Below are 21,871 nucleotides of genomic sequence, written 5' to 3' on the forward strand. Positions count from 1 at the left end.
AATATATTGGTTTTAATGGAAACTGTAATGGTCCTAGTACCTAGATCGGTAATTTGCTTTCTTCTATTGGTGGCATGTTTTGTCTTTTTCTCTGTATTGGTTTTAATTGGAACTGTGATGGTCCTATTGTCTCTAAGTCTCTATTGGTAATTTGCTTTCTTCTATTGGTGGCATATGTTTTCTATTGGATACCATTAAGTCAAGTCAAGTCAAGTCACATTTATTTATATAGCGCTTTTCACAATACAGATTGTATCAAAGCAGCTTCACAGTGATAACATGTAAGTAGCACAACACAGATCAACAACATTGCTAAACACTAAATAAATAACCCCAACTGAGCAAGCTCAAAGCAAGCCAAAAGCAAGGCGACAGTGGCAAGGAACCAAAACTCCATCAGATTGGATGGAGAAAAAACCTTGGGAGAACCCAGGCTCAGTCGGGGGCCAGTTCTCCTCTGGCTTACATTCATATTGTTTAAATATAAATATTAAATATAAATATTGTTTATGAATCAAACGGCGCCATAACATATCGCAGGCGTTGAGTCGTCTCATCACAGGCGTTGAGTCGTCTCATCACAGGCGTTGGGGCATCCGAAATCCCCGTGGGAGGCTGGACACAAAACTGGACCTGACGAACGCCATTTTTTCTCGGGACAAGCGTCCCAAGATAACAGCAGAAAGGCAGATGGGAAATAATTAGCATAGCTGATGTTCATAATAATTTCCGTTATAACTCACAAACTCTCCGTAACCCGAACTCTCCGCAACCCAACCATACGCGCCGACCCGTTTGTCTAAAAGGCTGTCGAGCCCCACTGGTGCGTTAAGCAGTTTCAGTGGCAAACGGTTCCGTATGGCATAACAGAGGACTAGAAGGTAAGCATTATGTGAATGCTTGACTAAAGAGATGCGTCTTTAATCTAGTTTTGAACTGTGTCAGCGAGTCAGAGGCTCGGACCGTATCGGGAAGGCCATTCCAGAGTTTTGGAGCTAAATGCGAGAACGCCCTCCCTCCTTTACTGGACTTCGATATCCTAGGAATGACCAGAAGCCTTGAATTTAGTGATCTTAAGGAACGCGGTGGATTGTAGGGCGAAAGAAGGTCCGTTAAGTACATAGGTGCTAAACTATTTAGGGCTTTATAGGTCAGTAGTAGTATTTTGTAGTTGATGCGGAACTTAATAGGTAACCAGTGTAGAGATGATAAAATCGGTGTTATATGATCATATTTTCTTGACCTAGTAAGAACTCTAGCAGCTGCATTTTGTACTAACTGTAGCTTGTTTATTGAGGATGCAGGACAACCAGCTAATAAAGCATTACAGTAATCTAGTCTCGAGGTCATGAATGCGTGAACTAATTTTTCTGCATCAGAAATAGATAGCATGTTACGTAGCTTAGCAATGTTTCTAAGGTGGAAAAAGGCTGTTCTTGTAACATATGAAATATGATTTTCGAACGACAAGTTGCGGTCTAGTATAACACCCAGGTCTTTTACTGTTGTGGATAAAGTAACAGGACATCCGTCTATATTAAAGTTGTATTGTGAGAGGTTTTGTGAGTAGTTTTTTGGACCAATAAGTAATACCTCCGTTTTATCTGAATTTAATAGCAGGAAATTACGCGTCATCCAGCATTTTATATCTTTGAGACACTCTGTCATTTTAGATGAGTTAGTGTTTTCATCTGGTCGTGATGAAATATATAATTGAGTGTCGTCAGCGTAACAGTGGAAATTAATTCCATGTTTTCTTATAATATTACCAAGTGGCAGCATATATATTGAGAATAGCAGAGGGCCTAAAACTGATCCTTGCGGTACTCCATAGTCTACTGACGTTATCTTTGATTTTTTCCCATTTAAACAGACAAAATGAGAACGGTCCGATAAGTACGATCTAAACCAGCTTAATGCCTGTCCCTGGACACCGGTGAAGTTTTGTAGTCGATCCAAGAGTATTATATGATCTATAGTGTCGAACGCAGCGCTAAGATCAAGTAGGACTAGTATTGAGATACAGCCTTGGTCAGAAGCTAAAAGTACATCATTTGTAATTTTAACTAGCGCAGTTTCTGTACTATGATGCGGTCTGAATCCTGACTGGAATTTTTCATAGATATCATTTTCTTGCAAAAAAGAGCACAATTGAGCGGACACTACTTTTTCAAGTATTTTGGACATAAATGGAAGATTTGAAATGGGTCTGTAATTTGCCAAGTTATTTGGATCTAATTGCGGTTTCTTAATGAGCGGTTTTATTACAGCCAGCTTGTATATTTTTGGGACATGACCTAAAGATAAAGACGAGTTAATAATATTGAGGAGAGGCTCTTCCACTACAGGTAATAGTTCTTTCAGTAGTTTAGTGGGTATTGGATCTAATAAACAAGTTGTTGGTTTAGATGCAATGATAAGTTTATTTAGCTCCTCCTGTCCTATCGTTGTAAAGCGGTTTAGTTGTTCTAGAGGGTCCATAATTGAAGCTGAATCATAAGACACCATAGCGGATTGTACATTTATAATTTTGTTTCGGATGCTTTCTATTTTCGCATTGAAGTAATTCATAAAATCATTACTACTAAACTGTAAAGGTATATTTTGCTCTGGTGATGTCTGTTTATTTGTTAGTCTAGCCACGGTGTTAAATAAAAACCTTGGATTATTTTGGTTATTTTCGATTAGTTTGCGGAGATGCTCAGCCCTGGCTGTTTTTAGTGTCTTTTTATAACGTGACATACTGTCTTTCCACGCGATTCTAAAGACCTCTAAATTAGTTTGTTTCCATTTACGCTCTAAGTTGCGAGTTTCTCTCTTGATAGCATGCGTAGCACTGTTGTACCACGGTGCTTTAATTTTCTCTCGAACCTTTTTTAATCTAATTGGCGCAACAATATCTAATGTACTAGTAAGAATGGTGCTTAAACTGCTAGTCATTTCCTCTAATTCATCTGTTTGTTTGGGTTCACTTAGCAGCTTAGATAGATCAGGTAAGCTATTTGAAAATCCATCTATAGTGGTTGGAAGGATTGTTCTGCCTGGTCTATAACGTGGCGCAACATGACATATTTCATCAGTACGTATTATGCAAGTCACCATGTAATGATCAGTGACATCATCGCTTTGCGGTATAATATCTATATCAGTTGGATCGGTTCCATATGATATAATTAAATCTAGTGTATGATTTAGACGATGAGTGGGACCACTGACGTTTTGTTTGACCCCAAAGGAGTTTAATAAATCTGTAAACGCAGCCCCTAAAGCATCATTTGTATTATCTACGTGTATGTTAAAATCTCCAGCAATTATTGCTTTATCGACATTTACCAATAGATCCGAGAGAAAGTCTGCGAACTCTTTTAGGAATTCAGCATATGGCCCTGGAGGTCTATATACAGTAGCCAGGGCTAGAGATAATATAGATTTCCTTTTTACATCTAAGAGCGTAACATTTAGCACAAGTACTTCAAATGAATTAAACCTGTGACCTGTTTTCTGAGTAATATTAAAAATATCTTTATAGATTGTTGCAACACCGCCGCCACGACCGATCAGACGAGGCTCATGTTTATAACAGTATCCTGGCGGAGTAGATTCGTTTAGACCGAAATACTCATTTGGTTTAAGCCAGGTTTCAGTAAGGCACAGAACATCGAAGTTATTGTCTGTGACCATTTCATTTACAATAACCGCCTTAGGTGTGAGCGATCTAATGTTTAGGAGACCTAGCTTTAGAAATTGTTTTTGTTGACTGATATTTAGATTTTCTGGTTTAATTACAATAAGATTTTTGCTAGATCCTACACTAGATTTATTGTTTGGCTTCACTAAACGAGGAATAGACACAGTTTCTATATAATGTTCCACACTATGCTTATTAGTTAAGTTTGGACCGCAAAGGCTGTAATTTGGACTTTGACTCATTAAGGACCAATAGAACACCTTTGAAAATTATAGGTTACATGTTGGTATCTACTGGACACCAATATGAACCATTAGGAGGACTCCAATAAATTTTGTGTTTCCTTTGGTTTGTTAATAATGATTTAATGTAGGCTACACATGATTAATAGGCTAGATACAGTTTTTAAAAACTGGTCATAGCCATTGGTCAAACGTTGGTCCCATGTGATTTCAGGTTTAACAGCTCTTGTCGGGAGTGATCAGGTCAAAACCTGACCCACACACATAGGTTGTCCGAACCATTAAATATTTTCAAATCTTGACCAATAAATTTGTAATGGAAATTAAATATTTACAAATCATGACCAATACATGTTTGTAATGGAAACCATTACAAATCAGAACCAATACAAACTGTGATGGAAACCATTAAATATATCATTACCAATACAAATTTGTAATGGAAACCAATACAAACCAATACATCCTAATAGAATATGGCCCAAAACACACTACATAATGGACACCATTTTGTAATGGTTTTAATGGTTAACGGCTGATGGTTTGTAATGGTTTTGTAGTGGAAACCATTACCATTTCTGTAATGGTTTCTATTGTTTTTTTAAGCAGGGTAGTTGCGTTCTCTATGTATAAGATCTTCCTAATTTGTTCAATCCTCTGTCAGTACTCGTTGTGATTTAGTGTGGTAAATGTGATTATTCTGTGTGCATTCTCCCGGTTAAACTCTCTGTGTTTCTTAAAATTTCTTTGTTAAAAATTATGCGTCATGTCTCTCGTCTACACGTGGCAGATACGATCACACTAATGTGTTTTCAAAATTAAAATCTTTGCGCTGCTGCTGTTTGAATCTAAACACTGATACTGTAGTGATAGTGTAAGAAATAAATAGAAAAATAGAGTCAATGAATCATTCAGCCGAACTCTGTTAACTCTGTTTGCCTCATGAAGCCTGTTACCCTCTATTTCTGGTTTTATTTCTGTAGACAAACTATTGGCAGGACATAGTGGAACTGAGCCCAAACAGGGTGACATTGTGACATTACTCTCCTTGAAACAGAGGGCAGTCCAGGGAGATGCAGATGGTGGTGTGATCCAGCAGGGGATGGCCTTGAGCAGGAACAGCTGGATGGCACTCCAGGCCACAGCTAATATTGCTGGAGGGAGAAGCCAAGGTGTTAAGGGTCTCCACACCAACCTGGGGATGAGTGAAGGTAACAGAGCTGATGGAGGTCGGACCCTAGGCACAGACAGAGAGCCGAAGGAGCAGCAAAGTGATGCTGATGGTCCCTGAGTTTGCAACGGAGCTGCAGTGATGACCCCCGAAAATGGAAACAGCAACTGAGGGCTAAGGCGTAGCTTGAGCAAAGGAGGAGCTAAATAAAGCCGTAGTGGTGGAGGGAACTGAGGGCAGCGAACGGCCCACAAGTCTGTAGTGAAATGATGGTGATATCTGAACCAGGTGGAGCCGATGGTCCAAAGTAGTCCAGTGGAACCGAAAGCTTGATGGTTACTGTTGGATTCAAGGGAGGAATGTGAAGGAGTCAGAACATCTCATCCAAAATAGAGTAGACAGGCTTGGGAGGGATTAAAGGGAGTAGGGGATCCTCCTCTCCAAAATCAAAATCATAGTTGATATTGCATACGATTCCTGTCTGGAGGGTCCTGGCTGGGCACTGGATTGGGACTGGGGCTGGTGAAATTCCGGGAATTTCGATTGATGTGTAAGGTCAAGAAATTCTGCCACATGTGCCTTGAGGGAGCGATTTCCCTGGTCAAGGCATGAGGGAGAGTGGTGGTGATAGAGGAAAAAAACTACAAAACAAAAACACTAATACAAAAAAAACCCCGTAATCTATATCACTTTACTGGTCCAGTCTTCTGTCACGATTATGCTGCATATGAAGGCACAAAGACGACGATGAAGAAGGTTCACATTAGAGCCAGACCGATATATCGGCAGGCCGATATTATCGGCCCGATATTAGGCATTTTCCAAACTATCGTATCGGCAGTTATAATGGCCGATAAATGAATATTTCGAAAATAAAATAAAAACGGACGAAACGCGCTTGAACCATGTCATGAGTGTTGGAATTGTATAGTTTGTCCACCAGAGGGCACTCTACACCGTCCCTGTTGGCAACACTCATCGAGTTGGTCACGACACGAGACATACATTGCTTGAATAACAATTAAATCTCTTCTTGGCCTGTTATGTTGAAAATGTATGTTTTCCAGTTTGCAGTATGACGTTATCCATTGCTAAATTATGGCTCGTCATAGACTAGCTAACCCCATAGCTATCTAATGCCACTGTCATCAGTCTGTTCTTTTGTGACAATAAAAGAAACAAGTTTCTTATTAAAATGCATTATCATATTATTTTAGTTAAAACTCATAAATAACTACAAAAAAAGTAATGTTAGGGAAATCTGTTATTGTTTTGTTGTGCGTTTCTGAAAAAAAAAAATAATAACAATGTAGATTCCACTGAATGCAGCCTTAGTTTGACGCTTTATCCACTCCCTTCATTTCCACATCCACTTCAATAAATCCACAGAACAACTCGGGATGAGTATCTTCGTTTACTTGGTAATCAACAAAAAACATCAGAATAGGAAAATTACAAAATAATAAAACGATTACTTAAAAAGAAATAAAGATAAAGGTCAAAAAACTGTGAGGCTCCACTCTATGTATGCCCGACTGTTTCCGTCGAATACTTCCTCCTGACTAACGTCATCATGAATTCGCGCGAGAGTATTCCCAGCGCGTATAGGTGAATCCACTAATGTAATATAAAATACACTCTATATTATCCACACACATTTTGGATAATTAAACAATTAACTCTGTAAATATCTGTAAATATTCACTTAAATTTTCTCCACATGAAATAAATCATACAAATTACTGTTTAACACATAATTAAACTATTTTTCAAATAACTGAATTTAGGCTCCTACAAACAATATCGGCCGATATATCGGAATATTGGATTTTAAAACCAACAAATATTTGTATCGGTATCGGCCTTCAAAATCCTTAATCGGTCGGGCTCTAGTTCACATAGTATTTAATTATTTCCACAGGGTAATTCAAATGAAGAAGAGCAAGCAAACCACAACCATTCACAAACTAGACCGGACAAAGGTGAACTGAAAAGAAAACACAGGACTTATATACACAGACAAACGAAGTGATTAACGAGAACACAGCTGACAGTGATTAGAAATTAGAAACCGTGATGACAAACTAATGGCGGGAAATGGTGCAACTGAGTCGAAACAGAGTTATATTGTGACAGTACCATGTCTCAGAGGGTACATATATACACAATATCGATATGCTTAAAACTGAGAAGTTGAGTTTTTAAGTTTTTGTCACGATTTTCAAAATGATTACGGATCAAAAAAACAGCGACCATCAGAGCCAGCTGATAAAGTTACACTTTTCCCGAATCATGTAGGAAGGACGCCAAAAATATCTTTCCGATCGACAAATGCCTTCATTGCAGTTCTCTGTTCGTCTATTAAAATGAATGCGCTGTCGATTTATTTTACAACAGACACGACAGCGGAATCTATACATCTCAATTCTCCAGCTGCAGTCATCTCTGAGGGAAATCAGTTAAGCGCTCTTTCATAACGTGATGATTACGTCCTTGTAGATCGATCATCTGTCCATCATCATATAAAGCCCGCCCTGGCAATTTGATTGGCCCGAACATTTCTTGTCTTATCATAATTACTCCTCAATGGATCGAGTCCAGACCGAACTTCCCGACCAAAAAATGTTGTGGCCGGAGTTCGGGCTGGCATCCAGGCTAGTTTAATGTAGTATTGACACTAAAACTCTGAAAACTTACGTCTCTGTGAAATCAAAATTGAACCTATTTACTTTGTTAGCGCATATTACTAGTCTTGTGGTGAACAATTAATCCGTGCAAGTAAAAATATATTAAAAAAATGTTTTACCTTGGTAATCTTTAATCAAAATCTGAAAAGTTACTTCCGGTCTGGAACGTTTTCTTTTTCTGATGACGTAGGTTTTACAGTTTGGGTGGGGAAACGCTTAACCACTCCCCTCAAACCGTTAGTTTGCTATGAGCGAGCGATGGAGAGGAGGAGCGCTAGAGTAAAACCCTGCCCTCTGTTCAATATTCCGTTTCACTTGGAAATACGTCACAGCACTGGAGAAAAATCGTTTCCTTTAAATTTTAAATTTTTTTAAAAAAATTTTCTCACACAGTAATTTTTATTTTGGGGGAACTATCCACGATACATATTGTCACATCCACGATACGTATTGTTGCATTTTTGTATTGCGATATATTGTGGCACGATATATTGTTACACCCCTAATTGTAACCCATTGTAACATTTGGTTTTGGTTTTTTAGTTTCTGTTCCTTGGACTTTTAATTTGTATTTTTTTTAGCTTTCCTGTGTTTAATTGCATTCTCCTGCTGCTGTTTTCCATTTCTAGTTGTATTCTCTGCAATCCCCTCTCCCATCGCCATATCCTGCCTTGACACTCAAACAGTAATTTACAGACATTTCTATGTTCATTTAAGATCACTTCCCTGCAGCCGAACACACATGCACTCAGAATAAATGTATTTCATTCTAAAGAGCTGCAGTGGCAAGTGAGTAGTGTTCAGTGTTCAAATGTGCTGAGATGAAACATTCTGTGGTGGAAATAGTTCTCACAAGGATAAGAAACATGATTAGAATATACACGTTTTCTGTATGTACCAGTGTTTTTTTTATATTATGCCTCATGCTTAGATGTGAAATTATAGGTAGCAGACTAGGAAAAAGGACCTCCAAAAAAAAAAAAAAAAACGCTTTAAGAAATAAAACTCAATATATTTTTTGACGAGTAAACAGTGCAACTTGTTGCACTCCAACTTCTTGTTGTAGCTAGAAAAGCAGGGTGGCCTGGCACTGTTTTAGTAGTGTCCCGGCAAGAGTGTGGGCTTCCTGTCAGACTTGCCATTAAGGTACAGAGGAGCTCTATTCTGAGTGAGCAAATATGCAGGAGTGTAGTTGACTTCAAAGTCCAAGGCTGCCCTTCTCACAGAGTCTCTGAACTCCTACTAATGTTCCTTTTAATCACACAAAGAGCCCGAGAGCGCTTGTATGTATGTGTCATGAGAGAGGGGGCCGTCCTGACCACAAAGATCAGATCAGTGGATTCGTAATATAAAAGAATGTGTTTTCTAACACATTTGCTCTTTTATTCTCTATCCCTCTCACAATCCTCCTTTCTTTTGCTCCTTTAATTCAGCAGAATTGAGTCACAGAGAGCGACTCTGTGATGTACAGCCCCCTGTGTGTGTTTGTGTGTATAATTGTGTGCTTGTGTGTCTTGTTACAAGACCCGGTTGGCTTTTCAATTATAGATCACCTACAGGCTCATACAAAAGCTACTGTCTTTTCAAGCAGCAATTTAAAACATCCAAAATTTCCTCATAAAATTCAAAGTGAATAATTATGGAACTAAATGAACAGAGGTTTGATTAAGGTCAGCATTTTTTTCTAAAATTAGCTTATATTAGAAGTGGGGAAATTGCTTTCCTTCACAATCCATCACATTTGTTTAGATATTATTTACAAAGTTGTGTTTCTTCAGTAATGTTATCAGTTATATTGTGAGAGTAGATCTTTGATGTAAATTATAATCAATTAATTATTATCTGAAATGTTAATTTGGTGCTATTTCTATACAGTATTTTAATTAGAAAGGCTTCTTTTGATTAACTTGTTTAAATCATAATGCAATGTGTTGTTATTTTACAGAAATTAACAGATTTTAACATTGACATTATGTAATTTTATGACATATAAAGTTAGGAACGGTAAAATAATGACCTAAAGTGCCATCATGTAATGCTTGTACTGTGTTTTCTTCTTCATAAGCACTACTCTCTCTCTTTTTGCTGTAAATTTAACAAAAACAATTTGAGCATATAGGCTATATAGTTTAGTTTTCTCTCACACACGTGCAAAAACACCAGACTGAAGCAGACACCAGCTGGGACTACAAGAACCTGACACTAGCTCTTCCTCATGACTCAGTCTGGAAGGCCACCTTTCATCCCAGATCACTGCAGTAAATCAGGAGCAATCCCAGTAGTATTATAATACAGACATCCAAACTCTGTTTTAGATATTACTATCCTATAATCCATATAAAACTTCATGCAACAAGCCCAACTACATACACGTCCAAACAAAATTGCATAACTGCATGGCACATCACTATATGAGGTAGCAACAAACGTCATTTATGCACATATATCTAGTTCACAAACTCGAATTTGCTGATCTGTCAACTAACAATCAAAGTAGTTTCAATGTAGCTTCCTATCCGCCAGCTCTGTGGCTTTGATCAATTGTCATGACACAGCACATGAACAGACGACACGAAGCACATGCTTCCGGCGGATATTGACAACTAATATTTAATCTACCACCGAGAATTCTTACAGGAAATCAGCATGACTAAAAACACAACACAAAACAGGTTGGCGTCTATCAAACGAAGGAGCGGCTGGCCTGCAATCGCCATACGGTAGACGCGGTTTTCTTACCTGAGCTGTCCATGGTGCTGTAGTCGTCCTGCCGCGCGGGGCCTGTCTTAACGTTGCCGAGGGTCACTGCCGTCAAACCGCTGCCGCCGCCGCTTCGTCCCCCGGTGCACAAGTCTCCGCCGCTATCGACCAGCTGCAAAGATTCGTAGCCATCATAACTGCTCTTTTTCTTGTAGCCACCTAGCAGGCTCATGAGAACAATTGGGAATCACATAGACGTACGACAACGACGATTTCAAGAGACTAGGGGAATGCACATGTTCTGTATGGCAGCTCGGAGGGAGGGAATAATGTGCTTTCCAGCAGGCTGTCCCGCTACATACGGCCGCTAGCTGCAGGAGAGAAGAGGGCGGTGTGTCATCAAGCGCCGCATTTACTACGCTGCACACACACAGAGCCAGCAGCCAATCAATGCAGCCAGTCAGCAGCCCACTCTGCACCCTCAATCCACATCCAGTGCCTGCTTTATAACTCATTATGTCAAAGACATTTATAATAAATATACCTATAACTTGATTGATAATATTTTCAAACATTACGATGGGCTGTGCATGTTCAACAGACCATTAGTTCATTGAAATAGTTCAAATGGCATTTCAATTTATGCTGATTTTAATAATAATTAAAAAAAAAAAACATTATTACATTATAACATTGTTATAAAATGAGTTAAATATTACTGTATTGAAATTGAGGACAAAAACATGCATACATACATTTAAAATATCCAGACACATTAAAGACTAAGGAGGGGAAATGTGCTTAATTGTCATGAAAATAATTATATTAAAGTCATGAAAATGACACAATATTTAATTTAATACTGTAGTATTTCCTTCCTGCTTTGTTAGTCAATTAGTGTTCATATTTAAACAAAATTATACCATTTTCTTCAGTAAAATCAGATCAAAACTGAAATAAACAAATAAAGGGGCTCAAAGACACAAACACCATTTGCCTATCCAAGTGACTCCCCCATACTGTAGTATTTCTAACCAGGCCCAGGTCACATGGAATCTGAAAGTTCTGCAGAAATGTCAATAAATCCCACCTCGCTTGTTTGTTTATTAACTATTGTTAAAGGCACACTATGTAATTTTTTGCCCCTAGAGGTTGTTTATTCAAAACAAAGGCGAAGCCATGATTTTGCACAATCATGGGAGTTGTTGTCTTTGCCTCTACAGCCTGTCGGGAATATGACGGGACTCAGACAGAAATCATATTCATGGAGGACCAGTAATGTATTAAAGGGCACCTTTTATGCAAAATTCACTTTTACATGGTTTGAACATAAATGTGTGTTGTCAGAGTGTGTACACAACCACCCTATAATGATGGAAATATACCCAGTGGTTGTTGTTGTTTTTTTTTTTGTTTGTTTTTTTTTAAATCCCCATAATTTATAAGCACTGTCTCAGAACAATTTCTCAGATTTGAGGCAAAGTGATGTAGATTTGCACAGGCCCCTCTCACGACTGTTGACTGACACCGCAGTATTAGCATACCCGCCCTGAGTGAGCTGTGCATAGTCCACCAGTGTTTCGACACCAGAGCAGCTGTAGACAAGAATATCTCCTAAGCGATTGAGGTGTTTTGTCATAAGATGTAAGAATGAGCATAGCAGTCCTTCATTTACTCAACAGTCATCATCTTCCAACTGTTTGTGATCCAGGTTATAGTTTCCGGAGCGATAGGTCTAACGTTACTTATTACAGGGAGAGCGCGCACTTCATTACAGTTTATCTTGTCGAGAAAATGTAAAGTGCCATTAGAAACTTAGAACATTGATATCTTTGTGTTTCTGAAATGTCTCTCAGTGCAGCGTCTTTTTTCATTTGAGCATAAAGTGCTAGCAGTACTCTGCTTGTGGATATTATTGTTTTTCTCAACATAAACGTCAAAAAATATAAACACGATAATCGCTCACTCGAGTGTGTGTACGTTCTGTACGATATCTGGTCTGCTTTATTAGGCGTTTTTTTTTTTTTTCATTTGCACTGCATGAGCATGCTTTTATTAATCCTTTTTTTTATATTTTTTGTTTAACTTACACATAGGCTTACTGTTTAATGTTTTCAACTAAAAGAAAACTTAAATAAATAAATAAAAATCGTCTTTTTCATTAAATGTCATTTAAACAAACGAATAATCGATTTTTATGAGCCTGAATATTCGAATCCAATATTTTTGAAAAATGACCCATTCCTAGCATGCAGCTACTATGATAAATTTGTTACACACTGCAGTGAGCTAGATCAATATCAGGCATGGTAAATATAGTATTTCATGAAAACAAGCATGCAAGCAATTTCTGTCAATGAATATATCCAAATAGATATATGTTCCTTGGACAATGTTCAGACAATGTTCAGCTGTCTAATAAAACACATAATATATTAAAGCGTCTTTGGTGCTTCCATGGAAATCAAGGGTAACGTGGGACAGATGTCATTGAAAGGCGACATCCGTGACCTAGTTAAAACTACTTAATCCTTTGGATTTAAACATTCTTAGAAACATTTGAGATAATAGAAGTACATGATTTAAGTACACAAATCAACAAAATATATAACATTGTTCTAGTGGTTTCTGGATATTTTTTTTTTAATCTTACATAGTGTGCCTTTAACTATAGTATAACTTGTTATTATTAATTTGTTAACTTGATCATGTTTTCATACTTCCAATCCACAACAATCTGCTGAATTCCCATCAAAATCAGCACATTCAATTTTTGGGGAAAAATATTTCTGTCGGGACCACTTCGTCAAATACAATTGACAATTATCTTGGATTGTCAGTATGGTTTCATTCTGAGCCTAGCATGGATACGAGCAGGGAGAGCAGCAATGACCCCCTTTGGGTAACAGAACAGAACCAAAATGAATGCATTGCAGATTTCATTAATTCAAGATTTTAAAATACAAAATAATTTGAGAATTTATTCTGATACAAGGGGAATCAGAATGCCAAATGCTGACTAGGTGCAGACTGATCTCATGAAGTAGCGTGTGTATGACACGCCAATTCATATTTCCATTTTTGGCGTGCTATCAAGACGCATAATCGCCTTTCAGCGTGTTTATGAACGCCGTTGACTTAAAGGGTTAGTTCACCCAAAAATGAAAATTAAGTCATTTATTACTCACCCCCATGCTGTACCAACCCCGTAAGACCTTTGTTCATCTTCGGAACACATATAAAGATAATTTTGATTGAATCTGAGGGCTGGATCACTCTTCCATAGACAGCCTGAGGGACTGCCTCTTGACGGCCCATAAAGTCATTAAAGAAAAGGTTTAAATATTCCATGTGCCTACAGCGGCTCAATTATAAGTTTATCAAGCGACGAGAATACTTTTTGTGCGAAAAAAACATAAATAACGACTTTATTCCACTATTCCATTACTTCCTTATGGGCGCATGCGCGAGAACTGAGACGAGGACGTTCTCATTCGTCTACTTCTTGTTACCGGCTGCTCACCGCTTAGGAGTTTTACCGCCCCCTACCGTATAAGATGATGTGCTGATATAGCTGGAAGCGCAAAACTTTCTGTTAACAAGCAGAGGAAGATGCGCGCTGTACATACGCTTTTTAATTAGCGTATTTTCCGCACTATAAGGTGCACTTAAAAGCCTTTAATCTTCTCAAAAAACGACAGTGTTCCTTATAATCCGGAGCGCCTTATATATGGATCATTATTTTATACGGTAGGGGGCGGTAAAACTCCTAAGCGGTGAGCAGCCGGTAACAAGAAGTAGACGAATGAGAACGTCCTCGTCTCAGTTCTCCCGCATGCGCCCATAAGGAAGTAATGGAATAGTGGAATAAAGTCGTTATTTATGTTTTTTTCGCACAAAAAGTAGTCTCGTCACTTGATAAACTTATAATTGAGCCGCTGTAGGCACATGGAATATTTAAACCTTTTCTTTAATGACTTTATGGGCCGTCAAGAGCCAGTCCCTTAGGCAGTCTATCTAGGACTGATCTAGCTCTCAGATTCAATCAAAAATATCTTTATTTGTGTTCCGAAGATGAACGAAGGTCTTACGGGGTTGGAACAGCATGGGGGTGAGTAATTAATGACTTAATTTTCATTTTTGGGTGAACTAACCCTTTAACATTATATTAATATATGACTTACCTCAACCCCGTCCCTAAACCTAACCGTCACTTGGGTTAATGGCATTTATGACTGTTCCCTTACCATCCTAGGTAAAAAAAAAATATGACTTACCTCAACCCCATCCCTAAACTTAAACGTCACTAGGGTTTAAGGCATTTATGACTGGAGATTTGACTGCGTGTACAGACACGTGGAATGACGCGGACGTTAATGGCGTAGAGACATATACGCATACACGCGGATAGCTCAAAATGCGTAGAGATAACACGCCACCTGACTCGAAAGTGGCGTCAGAGAATGTCTAATTGAAGAGAATTGACACTGGCTGGTTACTTCCGGGTTCTGGACTGGCTGCAGTAACACGTCTCTGTCCATGCGGGTGCGCTCGCGGTCGAGTGCAGAATGAATGGGAGTCAATGGGGTTTCACCCCCATAAATCCACTTTTCTCAGGATGTAATTTTTTGTCAAGCAATTTGAAAGTTGCATTCAAAAGGGAGGGCTAAGATAATACACTCAGCTGAAAATTGCATTTTTAAGTTCACTTATCTGTTCTAAAAATCCGTTCAAAAATGTGATGACGTCACACAATAGCAGAATGCTAGCGTGTTCCGGCCAACAACGGCCTAACCTGTAAGAAATCAAAAGGACATAAGTACTCGTTCATTCGACTTTTGGCCTATAATATATATTGAACTTGCGGAATCAACAATAAAATCTATGTTAATTTAACGACAAGGAGGTGAAAGAGACACTTTTAGCCGTTTAGCCCCATAGACTCCCATTCATCCTGCACTCGCCCGCGACCACCTCCAGTGGAATTCTAATGGAACTGCAACCAAGATGATACACAATGGGGCTAATAGGAAGTGACAAGGTTAGACGGGCTCTGGTGGCGTATATGTTTACGCAAAAGTCATGATGTCATGTTGCTAGTGACAGGAGGAGCTGGGGATGGAGGAGAGTAATTATCTCCTAAGAAACGCGATAGCTGTTGATAATAATGAAGGAGCTTATATATGTATAAAGTGATAGGCGTCGTATTCCTATAGGTGGACGTGGATCAGTTGAGAGTCAGCTGATGCGAGCTTGACTACCGTGACCTGCCAGAACTGCAGCTACCCTTGATTTTCACAATTTGCCTGAAAACCTTTAACACACACAAGCTTGTTCTTATTCAAATTAGCTTTTTCTTTCTTTGCATGTACAAATAACCATTTCAGAACAATTCATTTCTAAACATGGAAGAAGGCTGTGAGATGTTCCATACATGATTAGTCTGTAAAAGGTTAAATCACTATTTTCCAGTAAAGGCCAACTGTACAGTTTGTATGGCTGTTTAGTTGCAACCTAATTTTTTATCAGCTGTACGAAGTGCCAAATGTTGCTGTTTTTGGGTGGGCTTTGCTTTTTTCTCTGTGCACAAAAATATAGTCTATGAGTAACCCTGATATAGCGTTGAGTGCTTTGCCAGTGGCAATCCAAGACTTCCTCTCAGGAAGGATGATTTATCTTTAATTGAGCTACTTCCCTTCATGCAGCCCCCTTGCTTGGCAGCCACTGGGGCTACATGCTTTCTCATAAGAGAGCTGGAGCCTGGGCAACCCTTTGAGAAGAGTGAGACTGAGAGCACAGCATGTAGGAAGTGTCACTGAGAGAAAGGCTCTAGTTGCTGCCTGCCATTAATTACCCATTTAACACCAACTCCAATTCATTTGTTTACCTTTACCATTATAAAAAGTTAAATGATCGATAAAAGCAATCTTGAGTCAGCTGGAGGACATCATTGGACACAAACTTTTATACAAACAGAAATATATGATGGTACTGCTCGAATCCCATAGTACAATTTGAAGGGTAAGAGCATGTCAATATCATTATTTCATCAAATGAAAATCAGCAGCTGAGAAATTGTTAAGCAAGCGCATGCACATACAATTTTCTGGGAGAAAACACGAACAACAGAAGCATTGTTGTAACTGGCGATTTAAATACACTAGTAAAAAAGTTATTTTGTTCAACTCAAAAGCTAAAGGGCTTGTGGAGTTAATGTTACAACCACACAGGTTGTTTTTTAACAAATCTTGTGATCATTTTCAAGACCTTTAACTTGTAAATGTCTGATTATCAGTCATCAACAATGTCACAAGAGTCTTTATCAAAAAATATCACTACTCTATAATAAATTCTAGTAGTTCAAAACTTTTATAAAAAGCAAGACTGGCCTGGAGGCAATAAACAAACAAACAAAAAACACTCTTTCCCTTTTTAAGTTCTTGTCTCTTTTTATTTTAATATGTTTTATAGACAAGTCTTCATATTCACAAACTGCAACGCATATGATAAAACTATTAACAAAGCATATAATGAAGTGGACTTGGATTCACGGCTGGGACTGGATTGGATTAATTTTTAACATAATAAAAGCCTAAATTGTAGTGGCTTGCTTAAAATAAGTTACTTTAATCCTTTTAGACACCTTATAGAGTTAAACTGACTAGGTTTTGCAGTTGTTAATATATAATAGGTAATATATAATATAATATAATCACACACGAGAAACATTCTAATGTAAAGGTAAGACTGTGTCTGTGAGGTCAACATTTAGGACTTTGAGGACCTGTGTGCAACATTGTGTGTGCAACATTGCTTCTATGGCAACAGGGAGCTCACCCTTTAGCAGCTTCTTGAATGATGATGTAAGGGATTTCCCTTCATCTTTTACACCATCATAAAACTGACCTCGTGCTTATCATAGACGAAACATGAAAAACCATAAAACTAAAGTACAGAACTTTTTTCTTGCCGTTGATCAAATTGAGATTTCTGTGATATTTTTTTTAATCAAACACAACAGCTCTAGAGAGAAAAAATGATCAGATGAGGACAAATGATTTTGTGCTATTTACTTCCATTTTCCAGTGTGAATGAAGAGGGAATTAAACGATTGCTTATCAGTGGATCAAACTAACAACATATTGAAAAAATAAATATTTGAAAATTAAATATATAAAGGACAAAAAGGAAACAACAGGCAAATTAACAGACTATTTATTTTCAATTGAGATTTTTTATAAAAACAAAATATAACTTTTTATAAAAACAAAATAAAACATACAAACCAAATAAAAAATAAGATTAAGATAAATCATAAGATAAATCTTCGGATGGTCAAGCTGTGTTCTGGACTGTTCAAACAGCTAAAGGACTGGCTAGCACCGGCTAACAATCTTAAACTAGCTAAAATTCATCCACCAGATATTAATATCTTAGATTGGATTTTTCAGCATGGTCGTCGAGCATCTTTTGTCGAAATCTCGGTTTATCATAATAAATAATATTAATAGCCTAAGCAATAACGAATACTAAACCATCACCACCTCCAGCATCAGTCTAGAAACGCGTCCGATCAGCTGATCTGCATTGCTTGTCGTGACTCATGTAGCTTATTCTTTCTTAAAACAGGCCTTTCAGCATATAAATGCCCAAACCCGATGATATTATGCTGCAAAGATGTTAACACGATGAAAAGCACATCAAAACAAGCCACATATGGCACTATATATAACGTAATACTTATTTAGCAATGCAGATATGGATAAAATCAAACCCTTCGGTGCATTATGACATCACGACAGCCACAACGGTTTATGCTATTAATAACATTTCATTCACTACGTAAATCGAAGTGTGGTATTCTGTGCGGTATGACTACCGCGCTACTAATAATAATTAGGCTACATTCAGTTATCTAAACAGCATTTATTCCTACCTTTCGATGCACTGTCTCTCATTCTCCGATGCCCCAGCTGCTTTCAGAAACGCTGACCTTTCATTTGTCATTCGCTAGCTGTCAAAGGTCAGATTGGCGCATGTCCCAGCGAATCCTGCTGCGTTTCGAATAAGCGCACGAACACTTGAAGCAACGACGAGCTACTTCAGCATCATCGAATCACAACAAACCACAAGACAAATTCACAAGGACCGTCAATTTGATCGAGATTAGGAAATATAAACTGTTATTGTTTTTTATTTTTAAAATGTTCAATAACTGTACAAAATATGCACTGAACCGTGAATATTTTAGGAAATCGTGGAATGTTTATTTTTTAAATGGAGTCAAAATCTGTCACTGATTTTTGTTGTTTCTTGTTTTGTTGTTGTTGATGTTTTGCGATAAGCCGTCTGACTTATCTATTTTTTTATGCTAGGTAAGATGATGATAATTTTAGGTATCAAACTGAGATTCCGTTCAGCAATGACATCTGTTTTGTACGTTTCCGGACTTCCGTGATGGGCGCGTCCAAATTGTAGCCGCAGATGGTGTGCGCTACTATGGCTAAGGCTTAGATCGTGAATATTAATTACTTTATGATGACGTTGCTCGATAAACTTCCTCGAAACGGATCTGGGAGAATCCAGAGCCGTGGCTCTGGGAGAATCCTGTCATCTTATCTAATTAATATTCATAAGCTTGGCCTTCGCCGTAGTAGGATTCGTACGTTTTGCACACTCCATCCCAGAGGACAACCCTGCCCTGACGTCGCTTATACGTAAGAAGTAGTTATAGGCCTATGCATAAGCTAATAATAATAACAATAATAATAATGGCGATATATATATATATAGCCTATATATATATATATATATATATATATATATATATATATATATATATGAAGAGTTCAGACGCAAAAGCCTCTAAATGCCATTTGAAATTTTCTTCTTTAATGATGATTTTTATCAAACTTGTATATTTAAGTTCAGTAATTTCACTTAAACAACAATTAATAGGTAATTATCATTGCCATTTAAGTGAAATCACTGAACTTAAATATACAAGCTTGATAAAAATTATCATTCTACAAGAAAATTTCAAATGGCACTTAGAGGCTTTTGCATCTGAACTCTTCATATATATATATATATATATATATAGGCCTATATATTCAACTTTCATAAAAGCTTATAATGACATTTTACATCAAACACAAGACAAAATTTGAGATGTTTTTATGCACTTCTTATTTGATTGAATTCAAAGAGTCATGGAATATTTTAACATCTTTACAAAAGAAATTAAAGGAGGGTTTTAGGAGGGTGAAATTATTAATGTTAAAAATATTGGTAAACAGTCATATTAACTTACCTTAAAACACTGCCCACACCGAGTGAAGTCCTCCTCGAGGCGAGTCAGAAGTGAAGAATCCAGAAAGTTCCGCAAAGAATAAGCCGGTCGCTGGGTCAAAATAACCCTACCAGCTGTTTATTTGGGAATTACCCCCTTACAACCCATTTGACCCAGCATGAACAACCCAATAATGTGTTTACAGTGCCCCAATCAACCCAGCAATTTTTCTTTACAGAAACAACCCTGCATTTTATTTTATTTATTTATTTATTTATTTATTTATTTATTTATTTATTTATTTATTTATTTATTTATTTATTTATTTATTTATTTATTTATTTATTTATTTATTTATTTATTTATTTATTTATTTATTTATTTATTTATTTATTTATTTATTTATTTTTTGAGTAGACATTACTTTGGCTTTATGTAGGATATGAAATTTCCCCAGAAGAATTATTAGTGTTATCAATTATATATGAACCAATATTACAATCCAAGAAGATGATCATTGCCTCATCTATTCTGGTTATTTTGTATAAATGTATCAAAAAAACATCATAGATACTTGCTTCCAAAAGTCTTCAGAATATTTACAATCACAAAATAAATGTATGTGAGTTTCAGAGTCAAGATTATAAAAACAACATAGTGGAGAGAAGTCTTGTTTAAACTTATTAAGAAAAGGATTACAGGGATAATACCTGTATATAGTATTTTGAAATGAGTTTATTTGACCTTGTTTGGCAGTAAAAATGTATTACTTGCAGACCAGATTGTCTCAGAAGAGGGGATAGAAGAACATAGCTATTGTTTCCATTTCAGAATTGCTTTAGGGTAGCAACTTACATCTTGATTAAGACACTTTCTGATATAAGAATATTAAACTTCATATCCAAAATATTAACAACTCCAACATGGGGAGAAATTATGTTTAAAGGCAAGTTTCAATGCATCTAGTGCTTGCTTGTGAAAATTAGATAATTTTATGGAAAGTTTACTACATTTAAAGTCACATGATAATACAAATTTTAACCCTCCACACTTTTCAAAAAACAAATTGGGGATATAAAACCATATAGAGTTATACTGGGCCAAGCAGTGTTTTATCCAGTTAATTTTAAAAATGGTGTTAAGAGTACTGAAATCAAGAACGTTGAGCCCACCCTCCGAAAGAGTTCTGTTGTGGAAATTTTAATCTCACATATATTATTGGATCTTATGTCTCATTATTTCCTTATTATGTTCACTTTCTATATGTAACCACAGAGGAATGTCTTATGGGATGGGGGAAGTGATTTGTTCTCCCTTATCAGGAGTGCAGCTAGGCACCAGAGGACCGGCCGGGTCAGGGGTCATCTTAGATTGGGAGGGGGTTAGTAAATCTAACCTGGCATCATGAATCCTATAACTTTATGGAAATTTACAGAGAAGGCTCGGCTTGCAGTAAATAACCTTGGGGAGGGCTATTTAGTCTTCACCCCGGCCTGTGTTCTGGGCGTCACTCCACTTCGCAGTAATTTGTGTTGGTGACTGAGCCTTATTGTTCTTGCAAGAATAATAAACCTTTTCCTTTATTAATTTGACTCAGAGTGTCTCTTACGAAGTGATGTCTGTTTATTGAATTTTTGCCTTAACAGTTCTAATAATCGTTTTTCGTTTTATATATTCAGTCCTGTTTTTTCAAATGAACTTGACAATATCTGTGCACATTTTAGAGTTAACATACAAGGAGAGAGCAGGATATACCACCCTCGAAATTCCCTCAGCTTTGGAAAGCAGAACACATGCATGGATAGACGGGTTTCTCTGAGACCAGCAATTCAATTTTTTTTTTTTTTGCTTTATGTAAACACGTAGTAAAGTTATTTTCAACTCTTTCATGTGGAGATTTATTAGGCCTAATTATAATGCCAAGATATCTAACCTTTTCTCCGATTAACAAAAAGGCCAGAAGCATTTGACATTTTTTTTAATGACTCTAATATAATGGGGACTTGTCTTTTATCCTTCAGGAAAATGCATGTATCATCTGCCAGTTGACTGGTTCGAATAGAGCGGTCTGCAATTTGGATGCGCCCTCGA

The 21,871-nt window shown here is 37.3% G+C and overlaps 1 protein-coding gene across 6 annotated transcripts in view; it reads right to left on the minus strand.

The window, feature by feature from the left end:
* dnajc6 (DnaJ heat shock protein family (Hsp40) member C6) overlaps window positions 1–18,905 on the minus strand; it is a 48,127-nt gene extending 29,222 nt beyond the window's left edge. For 2 of the 6 annotated variants that reach the window (XM_039691600.2, XM_039691597.2), the window contains exon 1: window positions 10,528–10,970. In XM_039691600.2, the coding sequence (XP_039547534.2) occupies window positions 10,528–10,720 (193 nt within the window). In that variant the 5' untranslated portion in view covers window positions 10,721–10,970. Of the gene's footprint in view, window positions 1–10,527; window positions 10,974–18,424 lie in introns of those variants that run through there. The other 4 variants (XM_039691602.2, XM_039691598.2, XM_089134202.1 and 1 more) reach the window with 4 other exon arrangements.
* Window positions 18,906–21,871: the final 2,966 nt, after the last annotated feature.

This window comes from Pimephales promelas, chromosome 8 (genome assembly GCF_988280905.1).
Source record: "Pimephales promelas chromosome 8, fPimPro1.hap1.1, whole genome shotgun sequence".
In the NCBI taxonomy this organism is placed as follows: domain Eukaryota; kingdom Metazoa; phylum Chordata; class Actinopteri; order Cypriniformes; family Leuciscidae; genus Pimephales; species Pimephales promelas.